The sequence below is a fragment of the Sminthopsis crassicaudata genome, chromosome 4 (assembly GCF_048593235.1).
Source record: "Sminthopsis crassicaudata isolate SCR6 chromosome 4, ASM4859323v1, whole genome shotgun sequence".
NCBI lineage: Eukaryota > Metazoa > Chordata > Mammalia > Dasyuromorphia > Dasyuridae > Sminthopsis > Sminthopsis crassicaudata.
The window spans coordinates 104,428,380-104,451,555 of NC_133620.1; the positions used below are offsets into that span (position 1 = coordinate 104,428,380).

General features: G+C 32.7%; 1 protein-coding gene across 5 annotated transcripts in view; it reads left to right on the forward strand.

Moving 5' to 3' along the window:
- LOC141565663 (C4b-binding protein alpha chain-like) overlaps positions 1-13,250 on the forward strand; it is a 66,404-nt gene extending 53,154 nt beyond the window's left edge. Inside the window, exons 8-11 of one of the 5 annotated variants that reach the window (XM_074309050.1) lie at positions 7,451-7,471; positions 9,949-9,969; positions 11,207-11,273; positions 12,543-13,250. In XM_074309050.1, coding sequence (XP_074165151.1) covers positions 7,451-7,471; positions 9,949-9,969; positions 11,207-11,271 — 107 coding nt within the window. In that variant the 3' untranslated portion in view covers positions 11,272-11,273; positions 12,543-13,250. Of the gene's footprint in view, positions 1-7,450; positions 7,489-9,915; positions 9,970-11,206; positions 11,274-12,542 lie in introns of all 5 variants that reach the window. The other 4 variants (XR_012489082.1, XR_012489081.1, XM_074309051.1 and 1 more) reach the window with 4 other exon arrangements.
- Positions 13,251-23,176: the final 9,926 nt, after the last annotated feature.

Genomic DNA, 23,176 nt, shown 5'->3' on the forward strand with positions numbered 1-23,176 from the left:
GCAAGCTATCCTTTGTTCTCCCAATTTGCTTATAACATCATCCTTTATGCCTAAATCATGAACATATTTCAACCTCATCTCGTTACATAGGGTGTTAGATTTTGTCAATGTCTAATTCCTACCATATTATTTTCCAATTTTCCCAGCATTTTTTGTCAAGTAGTAAATTCTTATCTTGGAAGCTAGAGTCTTTGGGTTTCACCAACAGTAGATTACCATAATCATTAATTGTTATATCTTGTGAACCTAACTTATTCCACTGATCTGCTACTCTATTTCTTAGTCAGTGCCAAATGGTTTTTATCACTGCTGCTCTATAATATTGTTTTCGATCTGGCCACCTTCATTTGCATTTTTTTCATTAATTCCCTTGAAATTCTTTTCCTTTTGTTCTTTCAGATGAATTTTGTTAATATTTTTTCCTAACTCTATAAAATAATTTTTGGCACTTTGATTGCTATGGCACTGAATATATAGATTAATTTAGGTAGAATTATCATTTTTTTATATTTATTATATTAGCTTGACCTAACCATGAGCAATTGATATTTTCCCAATTGTTTAGATCCAACTTTATTTGTGTGAAAAGTTTTCTAACTGTGGCTTTGTCTAATCCCAAATATTTTATATTGGCTGTAGTTATTTTAAAATGGGATTTTTCTTTCTATCTCTTGCTGTTGAGTTTTGTTAACAACAAATAGAAAGTCTGATGAATTACATTGGTTTATTTTATATCCTGCACCTTTGTTAAAGTTTTTAATTATTTCTAGTAATTTTTAGTTGATTCTCTAGTTTTCTCTAAGTATATCATCATATCATCTGCAAACAGTGATAGTTTTGTTTCCTCATTACATTAATTCCTTCTATTTCTTTTTCTTCTTTTATTGCTAAAGCTAACATTTCTAGAACTGTAATAATGGACATCTTTACTTCACCCTGATATTGAAAAGTAGTATGGCAATAATGGGCAAACTTGTTTTATGCCTGTTCTTACAGGGAATATTTCCAGTTTATCCCTATTACATACAATGCTTACTGATGGTTTTAGATGGATGTTACTTATCATTTTAAGGAAAACTCCATTTATTCCTATGCTCTCTAGTATTTTAATAGAAATGGGTGTTGAATTTTGTTACATGCTTTTTCTGCATCAATTGATATGATCATATGATTTTTGTTCGTTTAATTATTGACATAGTCAATTGTGCTATTAATTTTGCTAATATTGAGCCAGTCTTGCATTCCTGGCATAAATCTGACCTAAAAATAATTTATTATCCTGGTGATAAGTTGCTAATATTATATTTAAGATGTTTGCATCAATGTTCATTAGGGAAATTGGTCTATAATTTTCTTTCTCAGTTTTGACCTTTATTCCTCTATTTTATTTATGTAAGCATCTAGAGATATAAAATTTCCCTTAAGAACTTCTTTGGCTGCATCCCATAAGTTTTGGTTTGTTGTCTCATTATTGTCATTCTCTTGGATGAAAGTAAAGATTGTTTCTATGATTTGTTGTTTCACCTAGTCATTCTTTTGGATTACATTATTTAGTTTCCAATTAATTTTTGGTCTGTTTTTCCATGGGTCTTTTTTACATGTAATTTTTCTTTCATCATAATCTGAAAAGGACGCATTTACTACGTCTACCTTTCTGCATTTGATTATGAGGTTTTTATTTCCTGATATGTGGTTAATTTTTGTTTAGGAGCTATGTACCACTGAGAAAAATGTATAATCTTTTCTATCACCGTTCAATTTCCCCAAAGGTCTATCATACCTAATTTTTCTAAAATTCTATTCACCTCTTTAACTTTTTTCTTGTTTATTTTGTAGTTTAATTTATCTATTTCTAATATAGAAAAGCTCCCCCAGTAATATAGTTTGCTGCCCATTTCTTCTTGCAACTTATTTAACTTCTCTTCTGGGAATTTGGATGCTATACCACTTGGTGCATACATTTTTAGTATTTATATTATTTCATTATCTATGGTACCTTTTAGCAAGATTCCTTCCTAATCTTAGATCTATTTTTGCTTTTACTTGATATGAGATCAGGATTGCCACACCTGCTTTTTTTTTATTTCAGCCGAAGCATAATAGATTCTGGCCCAGCCTTTTACCTTTACGCTGTATGGCTTCAAATACGTTTCTTGTAAACATATTGTAGGATTCTGACTTTTAATCCATTCTGCTTTCCATTTCTGTTTTATGAGAGGGTTCATCCTATTCACATTCATTATTGAAATAACTAATTCTGTATTTCCAGGCATCCTATTTTCCCCAAGTTATTCTCTTCTCTCTCCTTTTCCCCATTTGCCTCTTCTGCAGTGTTTTGCTTCTGACTAATATCTCCCTCAATCTTCCCTCCTCTTTTTTTCAGCCTCCCCATTTCTTAATCCTTTTCTCTTCTATTTCTGACCTTCCTTCAATTATCCTTCCCTTTTCCTTTCCCCTTTCTATTCCTACTCCACTGTAGGATAAAAAAAAGTTTCTATACCAAACCAATTATTTAAGATATTTCCTCTTTGAGCAAAATATGGTGAGAAAAAGTTTCAAATAATGCTCATCTCCCCTCTTTTCTTTCAATCAACTGAAATAGGTTTTTTGTGCCTCTTCCTGTGGTGTAGTTTATCCCATAACCTCCTTTTTCTTCTTCTCCCAGCACAATCCCTTTTCTACCTCTAGTTTCTTTTTTATATCATCATATTAAAATCAATTTTTACCTACATCCTCTAAGCATATCCCTGACAAAGATACAGTTCTCAAGAGTTACACATATCATCTTCCCATGTAGGTATGTAAACATTTTAACCTTTAAAGAACAGGGTTTTTTCTTTCCTTTTTACCACCTTATGCTAATGAGGGAAAGGAAAGGGGAAACCCCATTTCTTGGTACATAGATAATCCCATGAGGCGCAGTGTCCCCTATAAAATGAATTTACAGGCCCAAAAACCTAGATTGATAAATAAAAGGTTTATTGTAGAAATTTGGAAGTAAAGTTAAGTTAGAAAGACTCCAGGGCCAAAGGTGGCCGCTGGGTGGGCAGGAACCCTTACATGGCTGGAAGGATACCATGTGTTGGCTGGGAGGGCTCCTGCAATGAGGGCGGTCCAGCTCACCCCTTTTATACCCAAAAGATGATGGGCGGTACCCCTAAATTCTCCGAGGGCTTTTCAGTTAGCTCAGATCAGGTGAGGGCTGGGGGAAGATGAGCTGAGAGTGGGGGGCTGGGCCCAGATATTCAAAAGGGTGCCTTTGACCAGGATTTATGAATCAAGGTCAGCCATGGGTTGGGCAATTAGAAAGGAATCTTAAAGAGACTTAAAGAGATCATCAATGCTTCTCTTGAGTTTTGTATCTGAAGATCAAATTCTGTGTTTGGCTCTAATCTTTTCATCAAAAATGATTTAAAATCCCCTATTTCATTGAATATCCACCTTTTCCCCCTGAAAGATAAAGCTTAGTTTTGCTGGGTAGCTAATTCTTTGTTGTAGTCCAAGCTCCTGTGCCTTCTAAAATATTATATTTCAAACCCTTCAGTCCTTTATAGTTGCTAGGTCCTGAGTAATCCTGATTGTGGCTCCTTGATATTTGAATTATTTCTATCAGATTGCTTTCAGTATTTTCTGCTTGCTTTGATAATTCTGAATTTAACTACAATATTCTTTTGGAATTTTCATTTTGGGGTCTCTTTCAGGAAGTGATTGGTGAATACTTTCAATGACTATTTTACCTTCTGGTTCAAGGATATCAGATCAATTTTCCTTGATGATTTCTTGAAAGATGTTATCCAAGCTTTTTTTTTCATTGTGGCTTTCAGGTAGTCCAACAATTTTTAGATTTCTTCTTTTTAACTATTTTCCAGTTCAGTTGTTTTCTCAATGAGGTACTTTACATTTTCTTCTAACATTTTTTATTTTGTTTGACTGATTCTTGATGTCTCATTGAATCATTCACTTCTATTTGTCCAATTTAATTTTTAGTGAATTATTTTCTTCAGTTAGCTTTTTTACTTCCTTTTACATTTGATCAATTGTACTAAAAGTCTATTGAAGTTTTTTTATTCATTGGATTTTTTTTCCCATTTCACCAATTAGTTTTTCAGGGAGTTGTTTTCTTTTTCCATTTCACCAAATCTATTTGGGGAGTCAGGATTTAAATTGTTTTTTATTTAAAAAAAAACAATAAGAAAAGACAAACACAAAAAAAGGAAATACAAAATGAAATAAAACAAAACAAAAGAGAATATTTCCTTATGCCCAGCAGAACATCAGGAAGGATTCAAAATATATAAGAACAAATTACCAGTTCAAGAAAGTATACATATATTAGTAGAAGAAATCATAAGTGTCCATCTTTTTTTTTATTTTTTTTTTACTTTGTTCTTTTTTCCCCCTTTCATCTTCCCTACCCCCAAACAGGCTGTAATTATGAAAGGATATATTTATGTATACATATGTAGATACACACACACACACACACACACACACACATGTATATACATACCTCATCTCCCCTACCAACACACACATTTTTTTCCTATCCCTGCTAACTTTTTTGCTTTAATTCTGCTCCTTAGCTTGCCTTTCTTATCACTTACCCTCCCCCCATCCATGGATCCCTTCCTTGTCTTCCTCCCTCACTCTTTTTCCCCATCTGCCCACCCCTTATTTCTTTATAGGTTTTGGAGGGTGCTATACTCTTTATGGTGTATATGTGGTGCTGCCTATTTAACCCATTTCCCGATATGAGTAGGTTTTCAGAACTACAAACTGTCCACCCCCCTCTAAAACCTCTGGATCTATTCTTCCTCTGCACCTCATTCGCATAACATGAATACTACTTTTGCCTTAATTCTGCTCTAATCTTTCTTTTGATCTACCTATTGTTGATATCAATCTTAAATATATGGTATAGATGCCCCATATAAAAAATATAAACAATTTGTCCATGCTGAGTTATTTAAATTGATCTTTTATATTGGCTCTTGTATTTTAAATTTTCTATTAAGTTTGCATTTGGTAGATAGAAAGTTCTGAAAATCTGCAAGTTCATAAAATGTCCATTTTTTATCATTCAATATTATAGATAATTTTGCTGAGTATAGATATTTTTGACCACAGGGCAATTTTCTTGGATAATTTCTTGCACTATTATGTCAAGTTTCTTTTTTTGTTCACAACTTTTAAGTAATCAATTATTCTTATATATTTTTTTCTTTGCCAGTATATATTTTTTTTCCATTTCAACAAATGTAATGAGGAGTGCAGATTCATGTCATGTAACTTCTTTAACATCCAATTAATGGAGACTCAGGGTAGGGACTTGTGCTTCAGGATAGGAAATAAAATGTTGCCAAAGATGTGTCTGCTAACTAGGCACCCATTTGTTTAAGAATGTAAAATAAATCTTTCCTACATTCAAAAGAGAAAAAGAAATTCAAACTCATTATGAATCAGTAGTACGAAGTAATTGTCAATTCATCTAGTGTCAGAGAGTCAATAAGCATTTAGTTTCACCAACAAGGTATCAGAATGCCTGTTCTCCCATAAAACCTCCAAAATTTGTCCTTTATGCTAATAGGATAAGTGTGAGACAAAAACTCAAAAGTTGTTTTCATTTACATTTAATTATTACTAGTAACTTGAAACATTTTCATGTGGTTGTCGATAGTTTACTTTTTCTTCTTCTGAAAATTGCCTACTTATATCCTTTGACCATTTATCTATTGTGGTTCAATATGTTTGACAAGAACTCAAGTAGGCAGCCTTCCAATCTTAGCATCTGATCAACTCTGCTTGCCAACAGAACTAAATTATTTTGTGGTCCACTATGACCTCCATGACATGTATAAAAATCATTGCACTCATGTATATAAATCATTGTGTAGATTGTATTTGGGCAGTCTGTCTTAAAACATTATTTTTACAAATTTATATATTAGGCTTTCAGCTTAACTTTTAAGAGTTTTATTATTATCATCATGAATTATTCATCAATAAAAAGCATAAACTTACAATTAGTATGTGTTGTCACCAACTAATATGTTTTTCAGTGTCACATGGTCAAACAATAAAACTTATGCTATTGCCTTCCTTAACCTAAGATGGAGATAATCAATCTTTAAATAAAATATTTATTTAAAACAACCAACCTAAACAACCTGCAGCTAAGTGGCACAGTGTTTAGAGCACCAGCCCTGAGTCAGGAGGACCTGAGTTCAAATTTGATGTCAGACATTTAACACTTCCTAGCTGTGTGACCCTGGGCAAGTCACTTAACCCCAATTGCCTCAGCAAAAAAATAAAATAACCAACCTTAAATATTATTAATAAATTCCAGATTTAAAACATATACATAGGGAGAAAAAATTAAATAAATATTTAAGTTTAATTTTAATTATTCATTAATTTTTTATTTTTAGAATTTAGAATTAATCTAGCTAGTTCCCATATTTGATTAAAATGCCACTTTCTAATTTACCCTAAATACACTCTTAGAGTGTTGCTATCATTGTTCAATCATTTTTCAGTCATATCTAACTCAGTGAAACTATTTGAGTGTTTTTAGACAAAGACATTGGAATGGTTTGCCATTTCCTTTTCTGGCTCATGTTACAGATGGAGAAACCAAAGTAAACTAGATTAAGTAACTTGGCCAGGGTAACATATGTGGTTGTCAGCCTCCAAAATCCTTTCCAGTCATTCATAGTAGATGGTGTTAAAATGTGTATGTAGGGAGTTCTTATTTTAAATGTGAACATCTGTTAAATATTTAACCAAAAAAAATATTTTATTCAACAAAGCAAAGAAATTAAAATTTTATTTAAAAAATTAATAACTATACTTTAAATATAATTTTAAATGAGACACAAAATACTAAATAGTTATTTAAATGATAATCAAACATATGCAAAAATGCAATCCATTTTTATAATCTTTCTCTCTTACCAGATAATATATTCGCACCCAATTGACATAAATAGATTAAGGTCTCTTTATCTTCCTGTTCAAAAGAATAAGACACAGCTCACCAGCTGCTATTGACTTAAATGCACAAATCATATCATTGTAATTAACTGACCAAACCAATTCTCATTCAAAATATATGTCCCCTCTACACTCAGTAAGCACTCTCCAAAACAAAAGCTAAATATATATATATATATATATATATATATATATATATATATATATACATATACATATATATACACATATTTATATCTATATATATACATATATATATATATATATATATATATATCAGGAATGGGAATAAGTACAGAAATCATGTATGATGAAGCCCACACAGAAAGTAAACACCTTAAGAACAACACACTGGAGTTAGAACACTGCATTACACAAATACAAACTAAGAAACAGTTGATTATGATTAGGGGGAAAAAAACATTACATTTTACTTTTTTTTTTTTTTTCTTCTCAGGTTCTTCTTCTTCTGGCAGTGGTAAGTATTTCTCTCAAGTATGCAAACATATTTTATTAAAACTATTCATGGTATTTCATTAGAGATTTATTTTCCCCTGTATTTGTCACTATAAGAAAAGTTTTTATTTATAATATTTACAAATCATATTTAATAATATTAACTACTTTTAGCCAGGAAGTTTTTTCAAAGGGATTGCCAAATATCCACAACTTTACCAAATGATTTTGCTGATAAAATTTGCTATTTTTTTCCCTAGGACTGAATTTTTTTCTTTACTTCTATTTTTTTTTCTCCACAAAGTCCTACTTGGAAACCATTTTATAGCACAAAGGTAACTAGAACTAGCTTTTGAGGGTTATGCCAGAAAAATAGAAACTGGGGTAGGTCTTTAAGCACTAGACCAGCTCAATACAGAGAAGGTCTTCACCAGTGGACTAATCACTTGGTAATAAATTTTGTGGTAACATAAAATAGCCCTCTGTCCTGTGTGACTCTATTCTACTTGTAAACTGATTATGGCAGAATGACAGAAAACAAGGAAAGAAAGCCAAGGAACACATAGTTTTAGACAACTAAGTTATTGATACTCTAAATGAAAATGCTTGTTCAGTGACCAGTGATATATACAACTGAAAGAACTGATTCACATCAATCTTGAAAATCTCACTATGAATTTTTAAATGAAATTATAATTGGAAGAATGGTTCACAGTTTCTCCTTGGAAAGGCAAGTAAGAGTTGGTAAAATCAGTCTATCTGGCATCCAAAGGCAAGAAGAAACATACTTGCATTATTAATAGTATCACTTGTAATAGCATTTATAAAATGACTCCTATAATTACAAGTTGTGAAATAATATTTGTTGAGAAGAATGAGAAGACAGAGAAATTCCATAAAGAATTTGTTAAGAACTTCCAAATTAGATTAGCATGTGCCTAAATATTTGTTGACTTTAATACAAAAGTGGAAATAGATGGCAATGGAAAGTATGATTCAGTAATAAGAAACGAAAGAAGCCAAGGCTTAAAGAGACTATACAAAAGTTTTATTCCTGTGTACTATGAATGTTTACTTCAAAAAGAGTCAAGAGGGGTGTAGTGAGCACTGAACAACATAGAAGAAATAAAACTGATTATATCTTAATAGAGAGGAAACAAAACGAGAATCAATTCCAAATCAGTCATCCATATGCGGTTAAATCAGCAAGTTTTTATTGTGTGCTATGCACAATAAAAAGCAAATCATGAACTTACTAGGACTAATATAAAAATCAGCACTAAATAAGAAAAGATAAAAATTAGATGATATGGTATATAATTGAGAAAGCTTTAACATAACCTACTTAAACATGCTATTGACATTGAAAAATTGGAAATGGATAGGACAAAGGACATTGATACTATCACTGTTTCTTATGGAAGTTTAGCTGATGTAAATTAATTATGAGGATTAAAAAGACCCCAGAAATTGTCCTATTAAACAAATATTTGGTCTTAGCATGTGGAAAGATATGATAGACAAGAACAACACTAGTTTAGAAGATAAGTTGAAATAGGAGGATGAAAGTGAGGCATTCTAGTGGTGGATGATGGAAGATTAAATAGTAATGTCTTATTAAAAAAAAAAAAAAAGTAGTAATGTCTTATAAAAAAAAATGTCTTATAAGAAATGTGGAAGGGTGCCGGAACTCTGTCTTCCCAGAAATCAGTTGGAGTCAGGATAATCAAAAGTTTTTATTCTTGGTCTTTTGAGGTCACGGTCAGGGGATTAGATCTAGCAATCTCCATACCTCCTTCCTCTCTCTCCACCACTAGAATGCCTCACTTTCATCCTCCTATTTCACCCACACAAGTCACTTCTCCTTCTTTGTCCACACCCACCAATCAAGCCAGCACAGAATAGTTGGGAAGGGTCATCCTTCAAACATGTTAATGGAGAATTGTCCAATTGGCAATTAGTCTCACCTACTCCATTATCCAAGTGCATTTGCTCGCTTCTAGCCCTTTACAGGGGGGAATAAGTTTACAGAGATCTTGAAGAGTAGTATGAGGATACCAGAGCATTTCAAATCTTAAGTTTTTCTTTCACTATTTAAGCAGGAAAAGCTGAAAAGATTTTTCAGTATTTCCAGATCAATTTTCTTCATTAATCACAATAGAGCCACCACAAGTGAACTCCAATATCACAGTTCTCACTTTCTTACATGAGGAATTATAAATAACACTAAAGAAAAAAAGACATTGCAACAATGGATGGGATTAGAACAGTTATATGCAAAGTAGATCTGTGATGAAATTGGCATAATTGTGAGGATACTAAGAAATCAGTTCTTAAATTATCTGAAGGGTACAAAATAACTAAAGACTTGAAAAACATTATAAGTCCTATTGTGATGCCCTATATGGCTGCTACACAAACACAAACTAAGAAATAGCTATCTTGTGATTGGGGAGAAAAAAAGAGCAACATTACATTTTACCTTATTTTTCTTTTCAGGTTCTTCTTCTTCTGCCAGTAGTAAGTATTTCTGTCAAGTACACAAAAATGTTTGAACTATTCATGGTAATTAATTAAAGATTTGTTTTCATCTGTATTTGTGGGCACCCTAAGAAAAGTTTTTTGTTTAAAAAGATATTTTGGTATATTCTTCATATTTATTTTTAATTATATTGCCCAGAAAAAATTAAGAAAATATAGCTATAACTATTGACCTATGTTTACTTTGTCATCTTTATAAAATCTCTATGAAAATAATATCTACATTATCTTTGATGAAGGCATGAGAAGGGAAGAGGCAAGCTCCTGAAAATAATATTCTGTGGCAGACCACATCTTTGTAGACAGTGAATATGGCATTTCACTGTTTACTGGGGTTTTTTTTTTTTTTTTTTTTTGGCTATTGAACCAAATTTTGATTTGATGAATGTTGAGTTCCTATAAATACTCCCATTTGTGAGCAATGTTATATTGTTTGTATTAATTCCTATAATATAGCAGTGTCTCCTAAAAGAGATACCAATCATTTGGCCTGACCAATAACAATATTGGAAATAACAAGTAGATAGAAACTATCTATTGCCAAGTTTATGATATGCAATTGAATAGCAAACCTATGGAACACAATGCTAGTCATCCAAATTCTTATTTTGGAAAATGTAGTTATCTTTCATAAAATGATATTATGTAAACTTGTAATTGAACTATTATTTTTATTTTTAAATGAATTGATAAAATTTATCAGTTTAAATTTCTTACACAGTGGATATAAATAACAAATAACAAACATAAACAAAAGCTTTTTAAGGTCCTCAATAATTTTAAGAGTATAATGAGGTTCTGAGTTTGAAAGCTGCTCAGGAAAGGGAAATGTCTGGCCCACAGATCATATAAAGCCCATGAAATCATTTGCTAAGGCAACCTCAGGTGATGATGAGCTGAAAGTTAGGTACAACAGTCTCCCACTGCTTGAATTCTTTAAATTAATGATTTTGTATGGCCCATGAAAGATGATAAATATCCAAATAGCCATTGGAAGAAAAAAGGTTTCCCACCCCTGCTCTAGAAGATCTACCTTTCAACTCTTAACATTCTGTAATTCTATAAAATGAAGAAATAAGGGAACATGGTCTGTGTCTTCAAATTAATTATTCCCATATAAACATCCTTTGAGTAATAAGAGGTTGCAGTGTGTAATAGAAGAATACTTCCATTGTGAATCACCGTAACTTACAAATATAACAAATTTCACTTGTAGGGAAAGAAAACCAACTTGATACAATAATCTCAGTGATAACATTGATAATCTTCACTCAAATATGAAGGTAAATTATTTATGCATATGTGAACATTTTATAAATACTACAGTTATTATATTCATTCCATCTAAAGCCTTTTTAAAACAATATTTACTTGACACCATATAAGATTTTTTCTATTAGCATGCAAAAATAAGGTATAATTCCAGTTATTTAATGCCAAGTATTTAGGGGTACCATTTAAAAACTGAGGTTCCTATATGTATAGTTTTGCATTTTGAGTCATTCTGAAGACCTTCTCACGTTCTTCATTTACATTTTTCTAACCCGGTGTAACAGCTGTAAAAATTTATATTTAGAACTACCAACTTACCTTTGGTAACCATACTTCCTCTCAGTGGTTCAACACTTAATTCCCCATTCATCAGTTTCCTATAAGGCTCAAGAATGTTCTTTAGCTTCTCTGCATTTGTCCTTTCTACCTTTCCTCATACAAGTTTATGAATTTTGAAAATCTTTGGGATTATAAAAGATAGGAACTGCCTGCTGCAGACAACTGCATCCAGAATTATAGTTGTATGTGGAAGCAGGAGAGAAAGGAGATATTATAGGTTCTAACCAAATCCTTTGGTATATACATTTAAGTGTATTTTTATCTTTTAAGCAACCTTGGTTTTAGAAGAGGGCATCTCATTCACAATTTTTATAGTATTTTTTTATAAAAGCAATACTATTCACATTAGCTCTACATAAAATGGAATAATTTAAGTGATAACATTTAACCTTACAACATTACAGCACTGTGAGGTTTTCAAAGTGCTTTAAATTTATAGTACATACTTCATATAGTATATTACATTCATAGTACACACTTCAATTATGGTTTTTATAAAAGTTAAATGTATAAAATTTATATGCTATATATAAAATGTATATATATATATACATCTAAAAGTTAGATATATAAAGAGTTATATAAATATATTTAAATGCATTTGTTCTTGTTCAGTCATTTCAGTCATGCTCTACTCTTCATCACTGCATTTGAGTTTTTCTTGGCAAAATTCTTGGAGTGGTTTACTATTTCCTTCTCCAGGTCATTTTATAGATGAGGAAACTGAGGAGAGTTAAGTGACTTACCTAGGGTCACACAGCTTTTGAATGACACTAGATTTGAATTTGTGAAGAGGGGTCTTACTGAGTCTAGGTCCACCAGTGCCATCTGGCTGTCCCCAATAAAAATATATATGCAAATTCATAAAAGTTATCTTTTTTATTTAGAAAGCTCTTTCTACTCACCACTAAATGTGTTTCTATTCATGTTTTCATTTTCAGAGATTGACCATGAAAAATCAAGTATTTACAGCTACAAAAATCAAACCTACATCAAGTATTTAAATCACCATTTGCCTATTGCCTATAAAGGTGAACTCAGGAGAACTGATCATAGTGCTCTTATAAGAATGACATGCTTTTGATGATGTCCACAATTCATGACTTCCTTAAATTTTAAACTGCAGAAGGGATAAAGAGAGATTTTTTTTAATATATGAAGTATTTTAACTAAAGTGTTTCCTTTTATCTACTTATATCATATGAACCAAACTTATAGAAAAAGATATTCTAGCATCTTTCCTGGGAAACTGAAAAGGCAAGATGTTAAATATTAGATCATATTTTTTGCTTCAAATTGAAGACTTCATTGTTCTTTAATTAATAGGGGATTTGGATGGTTTAACTTTTTTACTCATTAAAGCTTTCTCCTTCAATGAAATAGTGAATTAAAATGAAAATGTCACTCATGTTACTAATTTATGAGTTTCATTCTTTATTCCTTGGGTCAAATTTTGACACGTAAAACTTTTTAGGTTTTAAAATCCTAGTTTGCTTTGGGTAATCTCTGAGGGAAGATACTAAAACTGAAAGGGAAATGGAGTCACTGTAGTTCATTAAAGGAAAAGTGTTAGGGTAAAATTTCACTTTTTTATATGCAAAACTTGTACTGCAATAAAATGAATTTGACAATGTTATTTGAATAACAAATAATGTCATATTATCTATATACTTCCTGTTAGGATTACTAGGTAAGAACTCAGGTTGTCTGGACAGTGACAAGGTGAGAATTCAGGTTGTCTGGATAATTACAAGGTGAGAACTCAGGTTGACTTGATAGAAGGAGCAAGCTCATTGGCTGAATTGGTTCTTCCCAGAAGCCCTTGCATTATCCCACGCCCATTCTCTGGGAAGATAAAAGAGGACAGAACTCCAGGAAGAGAAGAAGACTCTGACTACATCTGGCTTGACGCAGCTCTCTGCAGGAAGGGAAGTCACTTCTCTGGACGAGAGTTAACAGCAACTGCCTGGAGACAACGGTTCACTACAGGAAGAAGAATCTGTCTGAAAGATTTGAGTAGACACAGCAGATCTCTTCCCAGAGAGTGATCCGGCAGCTTCTGGAGACGACAGCTCGCTACAACTTCCTATACTGTCAAAAGTTAAAACAAAAATAAGATGTCTATTCTCACAGAAATTTGTAGTGGGTATATTTTCCAAACTGAAACTACAATTCCCTCAATACATTTTGTATCTCAATATAAGTGTAAAAGAAATTTCCACATTTCAAAATCTAGTTAACTGGATAATTAATGAACTTCTACCCAACTGGAAATGATTATCAGATTTTACTTTTAAAGGAAAATCAGTTTGATAGTTGAGTGGAAGATGGACTGAAATGGAAAGAGCTTTTTTGGTGTGGAAACCAAACAGAAAATTATTGCAATAGTCCAGGCAAGAGGTAATAAGAGCCTGGACCATAATGGCAGAAGTATCAGAGGAGGGAATGGGGTTTATAAGACAGAGGTCATGGAAGGTAGAAATGACAGGACTTGACCACTGATTGGCCATGGGGGATTAGAGAGAGTAAGAAGTCAAAAATGACCGATTTTTTTTTTTTTTTTACTGTAAGTAAATGAGAAGATGGTGGGACCCTCAATAGTAATACGGAAATCAGGATAAGGGAAAGATTTTGGGGAAAGATAATTAGTTCAGTTTTGTGCATAATGAGTTTAAGATATCTATAACATATCGCATTTAAGGTATCTAAAGATATTTGGAAATATGAACCTAGAGAAGGGGAGAGAGGTTGGGTCTGGTCAGGTAAGTAAATGTAAAAGTTATCTGCATTGAGCTGATAATTGAAACTATGGGTGCTGATGAGATCACTAAATGAAATAGAATGGAAGAAGAAGGCCCAGAACAAAGACATGTGGGACCTCCATTAACGTGGATGAAGATTCATGAATGATGAGCATGACATGGATGAAGATCTGCCAAACAGAGAAGGTGCAAATAAACAGGAAAACCAGGAAAGAATACTGTCATGAAAATCTAGAGAAGAAAGAATTATGGAGTAAAGAGTACTTGCAAGTGTCAAAGACTGCAGAGAGATCAAAAAGGATTTTACCTTAGATTTACCAAAAAGAGATCAATGGTAATTTTAGAGAGAACAGTTTTGTTTGAATGATTGGGTCAGAAGCCAGGATGCAACAAATTAAGAAGAGAGTAAGAGAAAAGGAACTAGAGGAACTTTGTGCAGTCTGTCCTCTCAAAGAATTGAGCCACTATAGGGAAGATAGAAATAGTTTATTGACTAGTGGGGATGGATGAATTGTGAGAGCTTTTTGAGGATAGGAGAGCCAGAGGCATATTTACAAGTAGGAAACAGCCAGTGAACAAGGAACAATTAAAATAAATGAGAGAGTAGGGGTGATGAAGTGGGAAATATGTGGGGGAAGACAAGATAGAATGGTAATAAGTGCAAATAGAGGGGTTTGCCTTGAAAGAAGAAGGGCCATTATCTTCTTGTGAGACAGACAAAGAAGATAGAAGCAGAAGGCATCTGTGTGATGGGAGATGACCAGGAGAAAAAGAGGGAGTTTTCCATAACAATCTCAATTTTTTCAGTTAAATATGAAGACAAGATCCTCAGCTGAGAGAATGGGAGAAGAGGAAGTTATGGGAGTTTTGTGAGTAGGAAATGGATAATGATCAAATGAAGAAAAATTGATGGCATGGATAAGAATAGAATAAGGAGAGAAGAGAAGCATTAATACTAAAAGTAGAAATTTAAGGGTAAATTTAAATTTTAAAGGCAAAAGTCTACTAAGGATAAAACTTAAGTAGATTCAACAGTTTCCCTTTTGAGCTTCTATAAAAAGTAGAAATTAGTTTGTCTGTGTTTGTCAAAAATTACTTAGACTATTCAAAATAACAGGAGAAAAAGAGTTGACCCATGAGTTGGCTGCCAACGTTTACAAATAACTGAATTTGTTCAAAATCACTCAAGTTTATTTAGAATTTTGAGCAGTAGCACATGTTGGAGCTTAATGTCTAACATAAAAATACACCAATTTATAGTGATAATTCAAAATATTGAAAGAATCCTCAACCCTTTCTTCTACTCATTTTTAATGATGTAAAATCAGAAGTCTCATGAATTTTGATGAAACTTGAAACATTTCCAGATTTCTAATTACACCTGATTAGTTTAATATCCCACCAAAAAAAACTATCTATAATCTTGAACATTAATTCTATTTTTACTTAAGGAAACATTTGAAAAAGAAGAATTGAGAAACAAGTGCATTGTACCTTGGTTCCTATTTCCTTTGGGAACTTGTATGAAAGTCAAAGAAGCAAAGACCCGGGGGAAGTGAATTCAATATGCACAATTTTGTAGGTGTTCAAATGGCTTACCACCTCTCAAATAAGAGAAGGTTTTTCTTCTTCAGGTAAAGGTACTCAAAAAGTTTTAAAGTTTTGGTACTAATATGAATCCCACAAACTACACACAATAGCTACCATTCTGTTATAAAATATGTACATGTTCTTGAGTTAGGACTTGGATTAAATTAATTTTGTTTTGAGTCCAGTGATTGTAGTGTAAACCACATATCAAGGAAGTCTCCTAATGCCTCTTGAGACTACTCCTGGCAGTCAAAATAGGTTTAGTCCAAGAGACGATTCTCTTCAATGACTCAAATATGACTCATATTCATTGACATTTCTTCTCTCTCTCTCTCTGTCTCTCTCTCTCTTTTTCTTCCTGAGAACCCTGATCATCAGAGGTACTTATTAAGTCCATCATGGATAATATAATTTTTTCAGGGTCTCAGCCATTCTCTGGGGCTATTTTATACTGACAATCTTTTTTTTTTTTTTTTGGTTAAAGATGGACCAAATCTCAACAATTAAATACATGTCTAGATCTTTGGTAATTTTGTAAGATGTAAGAAGTACATGTAGCTTAGATATTATTAAAATTATCAGATAGCTCTCCACTATCTTGTGTTTTCCTGGGAAACCAAAATTTTATAATTAGTATATTATAAATATTCCTGGGGTATAGATAGTAAACCCAGCTGTAATACTTGTCTCCCTCCATGTTCTTCTAAATTAAGACCACAGCTAGTACTAAGCTAGTAATCTTAAAACTTCTGGCCATTCTATTCCCCTTTCCAAATAAACTCAAGCAGCTATTTATCTTTTTGCTAGGACCAAATAGAAACTCCACTTTACACATAGGACCATCTCCCATTTCCATGTCTCTTCACTGGCTGTCCCCATACTTGAAATGAACTCCTTTCTTATTTTTTAGAATCTCTAGTTTCCTTCAAGTTTCACCTTAAGCATCATCTTCTGATCAATTCTGACAGACATGGCTCTTTTAACAGTGAGGTGATTTAAGTCAGTTCCAATAGTCTTGTGATGAAAAGAAACATCTGCAGCCAGAGAGAGGACGATGAGGACTGAGTGTGGATCACAACATAGTATTGTTCATATTTTTTATTGTTGTTTGTTTGCATTTTTTCTTTCTCATTTTTTCCCTTTTTGATCTGATTTTTCTTCTGCACCATGATAATTGTGGAAATATGTACAGAAGAATTGCACATGTTTAACATATTGGATTACTTGCTATTTAGGAGAGGGGATAGAGGGAAGGGAAGGAAAAAAATTTGGAACACAAGATTTTGCAAAGGTGAATGGTAAAAATTATCTATGCATATGTTTTGAAAATAAACAGCTTTAACTTAATGCCAAAGAATAAAAAAAAAAAATCAAGCACCATCTTCTACATGAAGCCTTCCCTGAACTATTTAGTTACAAATGTATTCCTTTTTCAAATATTTCCTTGTATCTATATTGTATATAGTTCATATGTTATTTTGTATATGCTTTATGTGCATGTTTGTCACCCTTTGTAGAATGTAAGCTTCTTGAGGGCAAAGACTGTTTAACTTTTGTCTTTGTATACTCAGTGCTTAGCATAATGCCTGACACAGAAAAAGTACTTAATAAATCTTTGTTAATTGGTTGATCATTAATTGTCCTTATATCTCTTGGGTCAGTTATTTCCCAAAATGATATTCCATGACAGTTTCAATCTCCGCCACAGACCTCCCTTAGTAGTCCTTGGTAAGGATTCATACCAACCATGATGAACCAACCTCCTGATAACTTGATAGCCCTGGTGACTATTCACCTCACAAAATACAAGGGTACAATGCTCTCAAATGTCATATCTTCCTTGTTGTTTATAATGTTTGTACTGTCTGTACTACATTCTCTATCCCATCACAAAGAGGCATCCCAGGAGAGCCCCAAAATGTAACCTGTTAGATTAAGATCAATCATGGCAAGCTTTCCTCAAGTGGCAATCAATAGAACTTATTTTCACTTTTACATTTTCTGCCTTTGAAAATGTCTCAACTTGGCTCATTTCTTGGATATTCAATTCACCTGCAAGCAACCTAGACAATCAATAAACATTTGAACATAAACATATTTATAGAACAACATACAAAGACAGAAATGGAGTTTGCCTCTAGACCTTAACAAGCAAAATAATAAGAACATTTTTTCTCTGCTTCCAGTAGAACCAGGCCTTTTCTCTACATAAAATCATAACCTCAAGAGAGGAAATTAAAATATGAGTGAAGATGTGACCTCTGTGAAGGCACTGTTTGCATTATCACCATATTAATCCTGCACACCCCATATATCTGTAGATCATATATGGTGATATCAGCAGCCCCTACGTACTCCAATGCTTTTCCGACAGCCAATGCCATGAAATGATCACAACTGAAGTTGGTGTCATGATTCTATTTGTGCAATCACCTTGTGAACACATTGAGGACAGTAACTAGTGTTAAGGCTTTTTCAAAAAACATTCCAAGTGCTCAGCATTGTACATGGCATATATTAAACACTTAATAAATGTTTTCTGGCAGTGTAAGTTGCTATCTATTATAAACATATTATCAGAAGTAGCAGATTATCTGTTTTGTCATTTAAAAGAATTGACAAATTATTTGTCACTGAATATAAAAAAATTTGACATGGATGTGCTAAACATCTCAGCTAAATATATTAAAATTAAGTTACTTTCCTAAATAAAAAAGTAGCTATGATTTCAATTTTTAAAAATCTTAATCCACATATTATTGTTCTGTAAGAAATGATCAGCAGGATGATTTCAGAAAGGCCTGGAGAGACTTACATGAACTGATGCTGAGTGAAATGAGCAGGACCAGGAGATCATTATACACTTCAACAACAATACTATATGATGATCAATTCTGATGGATGTGGCCTTCTTCAACAATGAGATGAACCAAATCAGTTCCAATAGAGCAGTAATGAACTGAACCAGCTACACCCAGCGAAAGAACTCTGGGAGATGACAATGAACCACTGCATAGAATTCCCAATCCCTCTATTTTTGTCCACCTGCATTTTTGATTTCCTTCACAGGCTAATTGTACACTATTTCAAAGTCCAATTCTTTTTGTACAGCAAAATAACTGTTTGGATGTGTATACATATATTGTATTTAACTTATACTTTAACATATTTAACATGTATTGGTCAACCTGCCATCTGGGGGAAGGGGTGGGGGGAAGGAAGGGAAAAGTTGCAACAAAAGGTTTTGCAATTGTCAATGCTGAAAAATTACCCATGCATAAATCTTGTAAATAAAAAACTATAATAAAAAAATCTTAATCTAATTTAGATTACCTGTCAAAAAACATTTTTTTCTAAGAGACATGAAATTCCCAGAGTAAAATACAATAACCTCCTTTATATTCTGCAGAAAGCACCGTTCTTTCTTGGTTTCACATTGGGATTTTCCAAAAAGGAGCAAGGATTTTTTTGTCCAAAGATACAGCTATTGAAAGTGAGGTGCTTTTCATTTTGAAAATACTGGAGAGCAAATTACTTCTGTTTACATATGTTTCCCAGTTAAAATGTTCCTTGATTAGCAGTAATGATCAATGGTAATGATCAGCAGTAATGATTAATAGTAATGGCATCCTTGAAATAATTTGGTTTGTATATGAATATCTGTTTTTAGCAAGAATCAGGTAAAATTTCTTATTGAAATACTCATTGTTATTCCTAGACTGCAGATAAAAACTCAGCAATTATTTGCCAAACTGGTACTGGGTGCCAGGTATTGTGCTAGGCATTAAGTATTTTGAGACCAGTGTGAAAGTGGACCACCAATGTGGTACTAACTTAAGAAATTTCTTACTTCATGAATAGAACCTGAAAAAATGGAATTCTAAGATCTCAAAGTATGGATGAAACAATGTAAGGATATATCAAGAGCTAGAAGACAACTTTTTGGATCAGATAAAAGCCTGAATTAGGAAGCATTTACTGCAGTGGAGGGCTTTGTGAGTACCTGACAACAAAGGTTTTGAGGTTTTGTTGTTGTTGTTTTTTACCAATGAGCGATCAAGTGGAAACTCAACAGTGTCTACATCAGGGGGAAAGGGAAAAGAGTCATGCACAAGACTTATGTGTCCATCAAAAGATTTTTTTAAGTATATTCTGCACAGTCAATTTGGGTTTCAGGTAGATTGCAGATGGGAATAAATCCTTCAAATCCTTGTCTGGATTAGGGTGATGGTATGGCATATCCAAACATGGTCTCCCAGTCTTTCCTTTTATATAGGAAAAGTTCTAGCTCTGACATGTCCGAAATATTCTCTTCAGCTGGGCAAAATGGTAACTGATGAGCTGCTCAGTGTTAGCTGTTTTCTCTGCTCTTATATCTTCATTTAGGATCTTTGAGCACAATAATGGGTTGAGGAAATCTAAGTATAATAAAATAATGTTTCTTGATTACTCAAGACTGGCTAACAATGAATATGTGGAAGATTTCATTCATGATGCCAAGGGCTATGAGGCTATACTTTATGATGTTATTATTGAGGAAACAGGAAGAGACATTTTTGACTAGCTTTAGGGGCAAAAGCAAGGGACTATTAACACTTGAAAACACCTTCTAAGTGTTATGGGCAAAGATCTTTGCTGAGACTTGTCTCTTAAATTATCTAGGGATAATTTAATGCCAGGGGAAAAAATAGCCTTGAGTTATTTTTTTGAATGAGAGATCAGGGGCCTCCAAGAGCTGTTTATGTTTTTCCCTCCATGTTAAATTCTAACTAAAAGGGGATAGATTTTAAACATGCAAAAATCATAATAGAGAAATAAATGTTTTATTGTTAATATGGCTATGAATAGTATACATGTGCATATGTATTTTCTGTAGAGAGAAATATTGGTTCATTGGCATTCTTAAAAGTGAAGAAGAATACTTGTTATAAAATTTTAAAAAAAAATTATGTACCACCCAAGCCAACAACCTTACTTCTAGCCTTCTCCTATAGTCATCACTTAGAAGAGCATATCTTGGGGAGAAAGGATGCTATTAACAATATCACCCCCTATGTGTTTCACAGCATCTAAAAAGTCAGTCTCAAAAGCCATCTAATCCAACTACTATCTGGCCAAGAACTTTCTCTACAGTATAGTTGATAAGTGGTAATTCTTGCATGATGACCTCCAATAAAATGGAACCAACTACCTACTGAGGCAGCCCATTTCGCTTTTTAAATGGTAAATATTACAGGTTTTTCTTGTAACTTGTATCAAACTGAAATCTGCCTTTCTGCAATGTTCACCCATTACTCTTGAGGTCAAGAAGAACAAGTCTGAAAAGTTGTCCACATAAGGACAATAATTGAAGTGAGAAAATTGAATACAACTTCCAGATATGTATTAGAAAGATGAACTATCAATAATTTGTATAATAAAATAGAATGGATGAAAAATATAGACAAGGAAACTGGCTAGGAGTTACTATGATAATTTAAATAAAAGTAATAAGGACCCAGACAGGTAAAGGAAATGAAAAGGATTAGTTTAAAAAAAAAAAAAAAGGTTGAAAGAGAACCCAAGGTAAAAATGAATATGTAATAGAGTCCAATAATCTCGATTTCAATTCCTAGCAAACACATGTTTACCACGATAGCTAGCAATCATATAACAAATAGAGATGATCATGAATCTTTAACATGGCTTCATCAAGAATAATCATACCAGATAAATTTAATTTCTTTTTTTTTCAGACAGAGTAAACTGATAGATCAGGGAAGTTTTGTTTTACTAGATTTTAGTCACTAATAGTTCCTGTGCTATTCTTTTGAATAAAATTAAGAGATTATGTCAGATAACAATAATTTATATGAATTTAGAACCGAGAAAATGATTCCTAGGGAAGCATTTAAACTGAGTCCATTCTAAATCATAAAAAATCCAAGTTCAAGATCATGTGGCACTATGGATAGAAGCCTCAATGAACCAGACCAGAGAATATTTTTCATGTCAAATTAAGTCTTTTGTCTATAAATACAGTTGGCAATTGAGTCAAGGACATATGTTACATAATTTCACTCATTTGTGTTATACAACTTAAAGAAATGAAAGAATTCTAATGGTTGAATTAAGGCAAAGATCACTATATGTCTGAAACCAAGGGAGATCTTTTATTTAATCTTTATTTACATCAAAACGCTCTTCAGGGGAATTCCCTGCTGAGAATACCTATGTAAAAACATAGAAGATATGTTTATCTATTTTGCAGATGATACAATACCAGGAGAAACAACTACATTAAATAGAGGACAAAATTGGGATCCAAAAAAGCTCCATATGTCAAAATGATGGACCAACTTTAATATAATTAAATGTTATAAGGATGGATTTAAAGTCTTATATTTGGATTATAAAACTTCACAAAACAAGATAGAGGAAGCACATGTAAATAAAAATTCAGGAGGAAAGGAATTTGAACTTTAAGCGGACTGCAAGTTCAATGAATGAACAAAGTAATATGGGAGTCCAAAACACTAATGCAAAATGAGACTGCATTAAGAGAGGTTTAATATTATAGAATCATAGAATTCAAAAACTGGAAAGGACATCAAAGGCCATCTAATCTAACTCATATAAGAAAGGAATCTCACTCAATTATAACTGATAAGCAATACTCATCTACCTTTGTCTGAAGAAGTAAAAGGAGGGAAAGTTTATCATCTCTCTAGGAAATCCAATTTACTTTTGGGAAACTCCAATTACAAGGAATTTTTTTTTTACATTGAACCTATTTATGTTTTTTTGAAACTTCCATTCATCACTTTTAATTGTGTCTTTGGGGTCAAACAAAATAAACTTAATCTCTCATCCACATTTTCTTCTCCAGCTAAACATGCTCATCTCCTTCAACTTATCATCATAATATTATGATCCTCATAATATGTCATAGATTTGAAGTCTCTTCACCATCTGGATCCTCTGGATTATCTCCAACTTATCAGTATCTTGATTATTTTGTGGTCCAGATCTGAACACAATACTCCAGATAAATACTGAAGAAGTTATAGGAGTATAGGAAGGAGTATAGATAGTGACGCCATTCTATTCCTGAAAGCTATGCCCCTCTTATATGTATCTCAATATCTCATTAGATTTTTTTGGTTGCCAATTCATAATGAGCTTACAGTTTACTAATACTACTATATATTTTTAGAACAACGGTTGTCTCTCCATACTTCCTT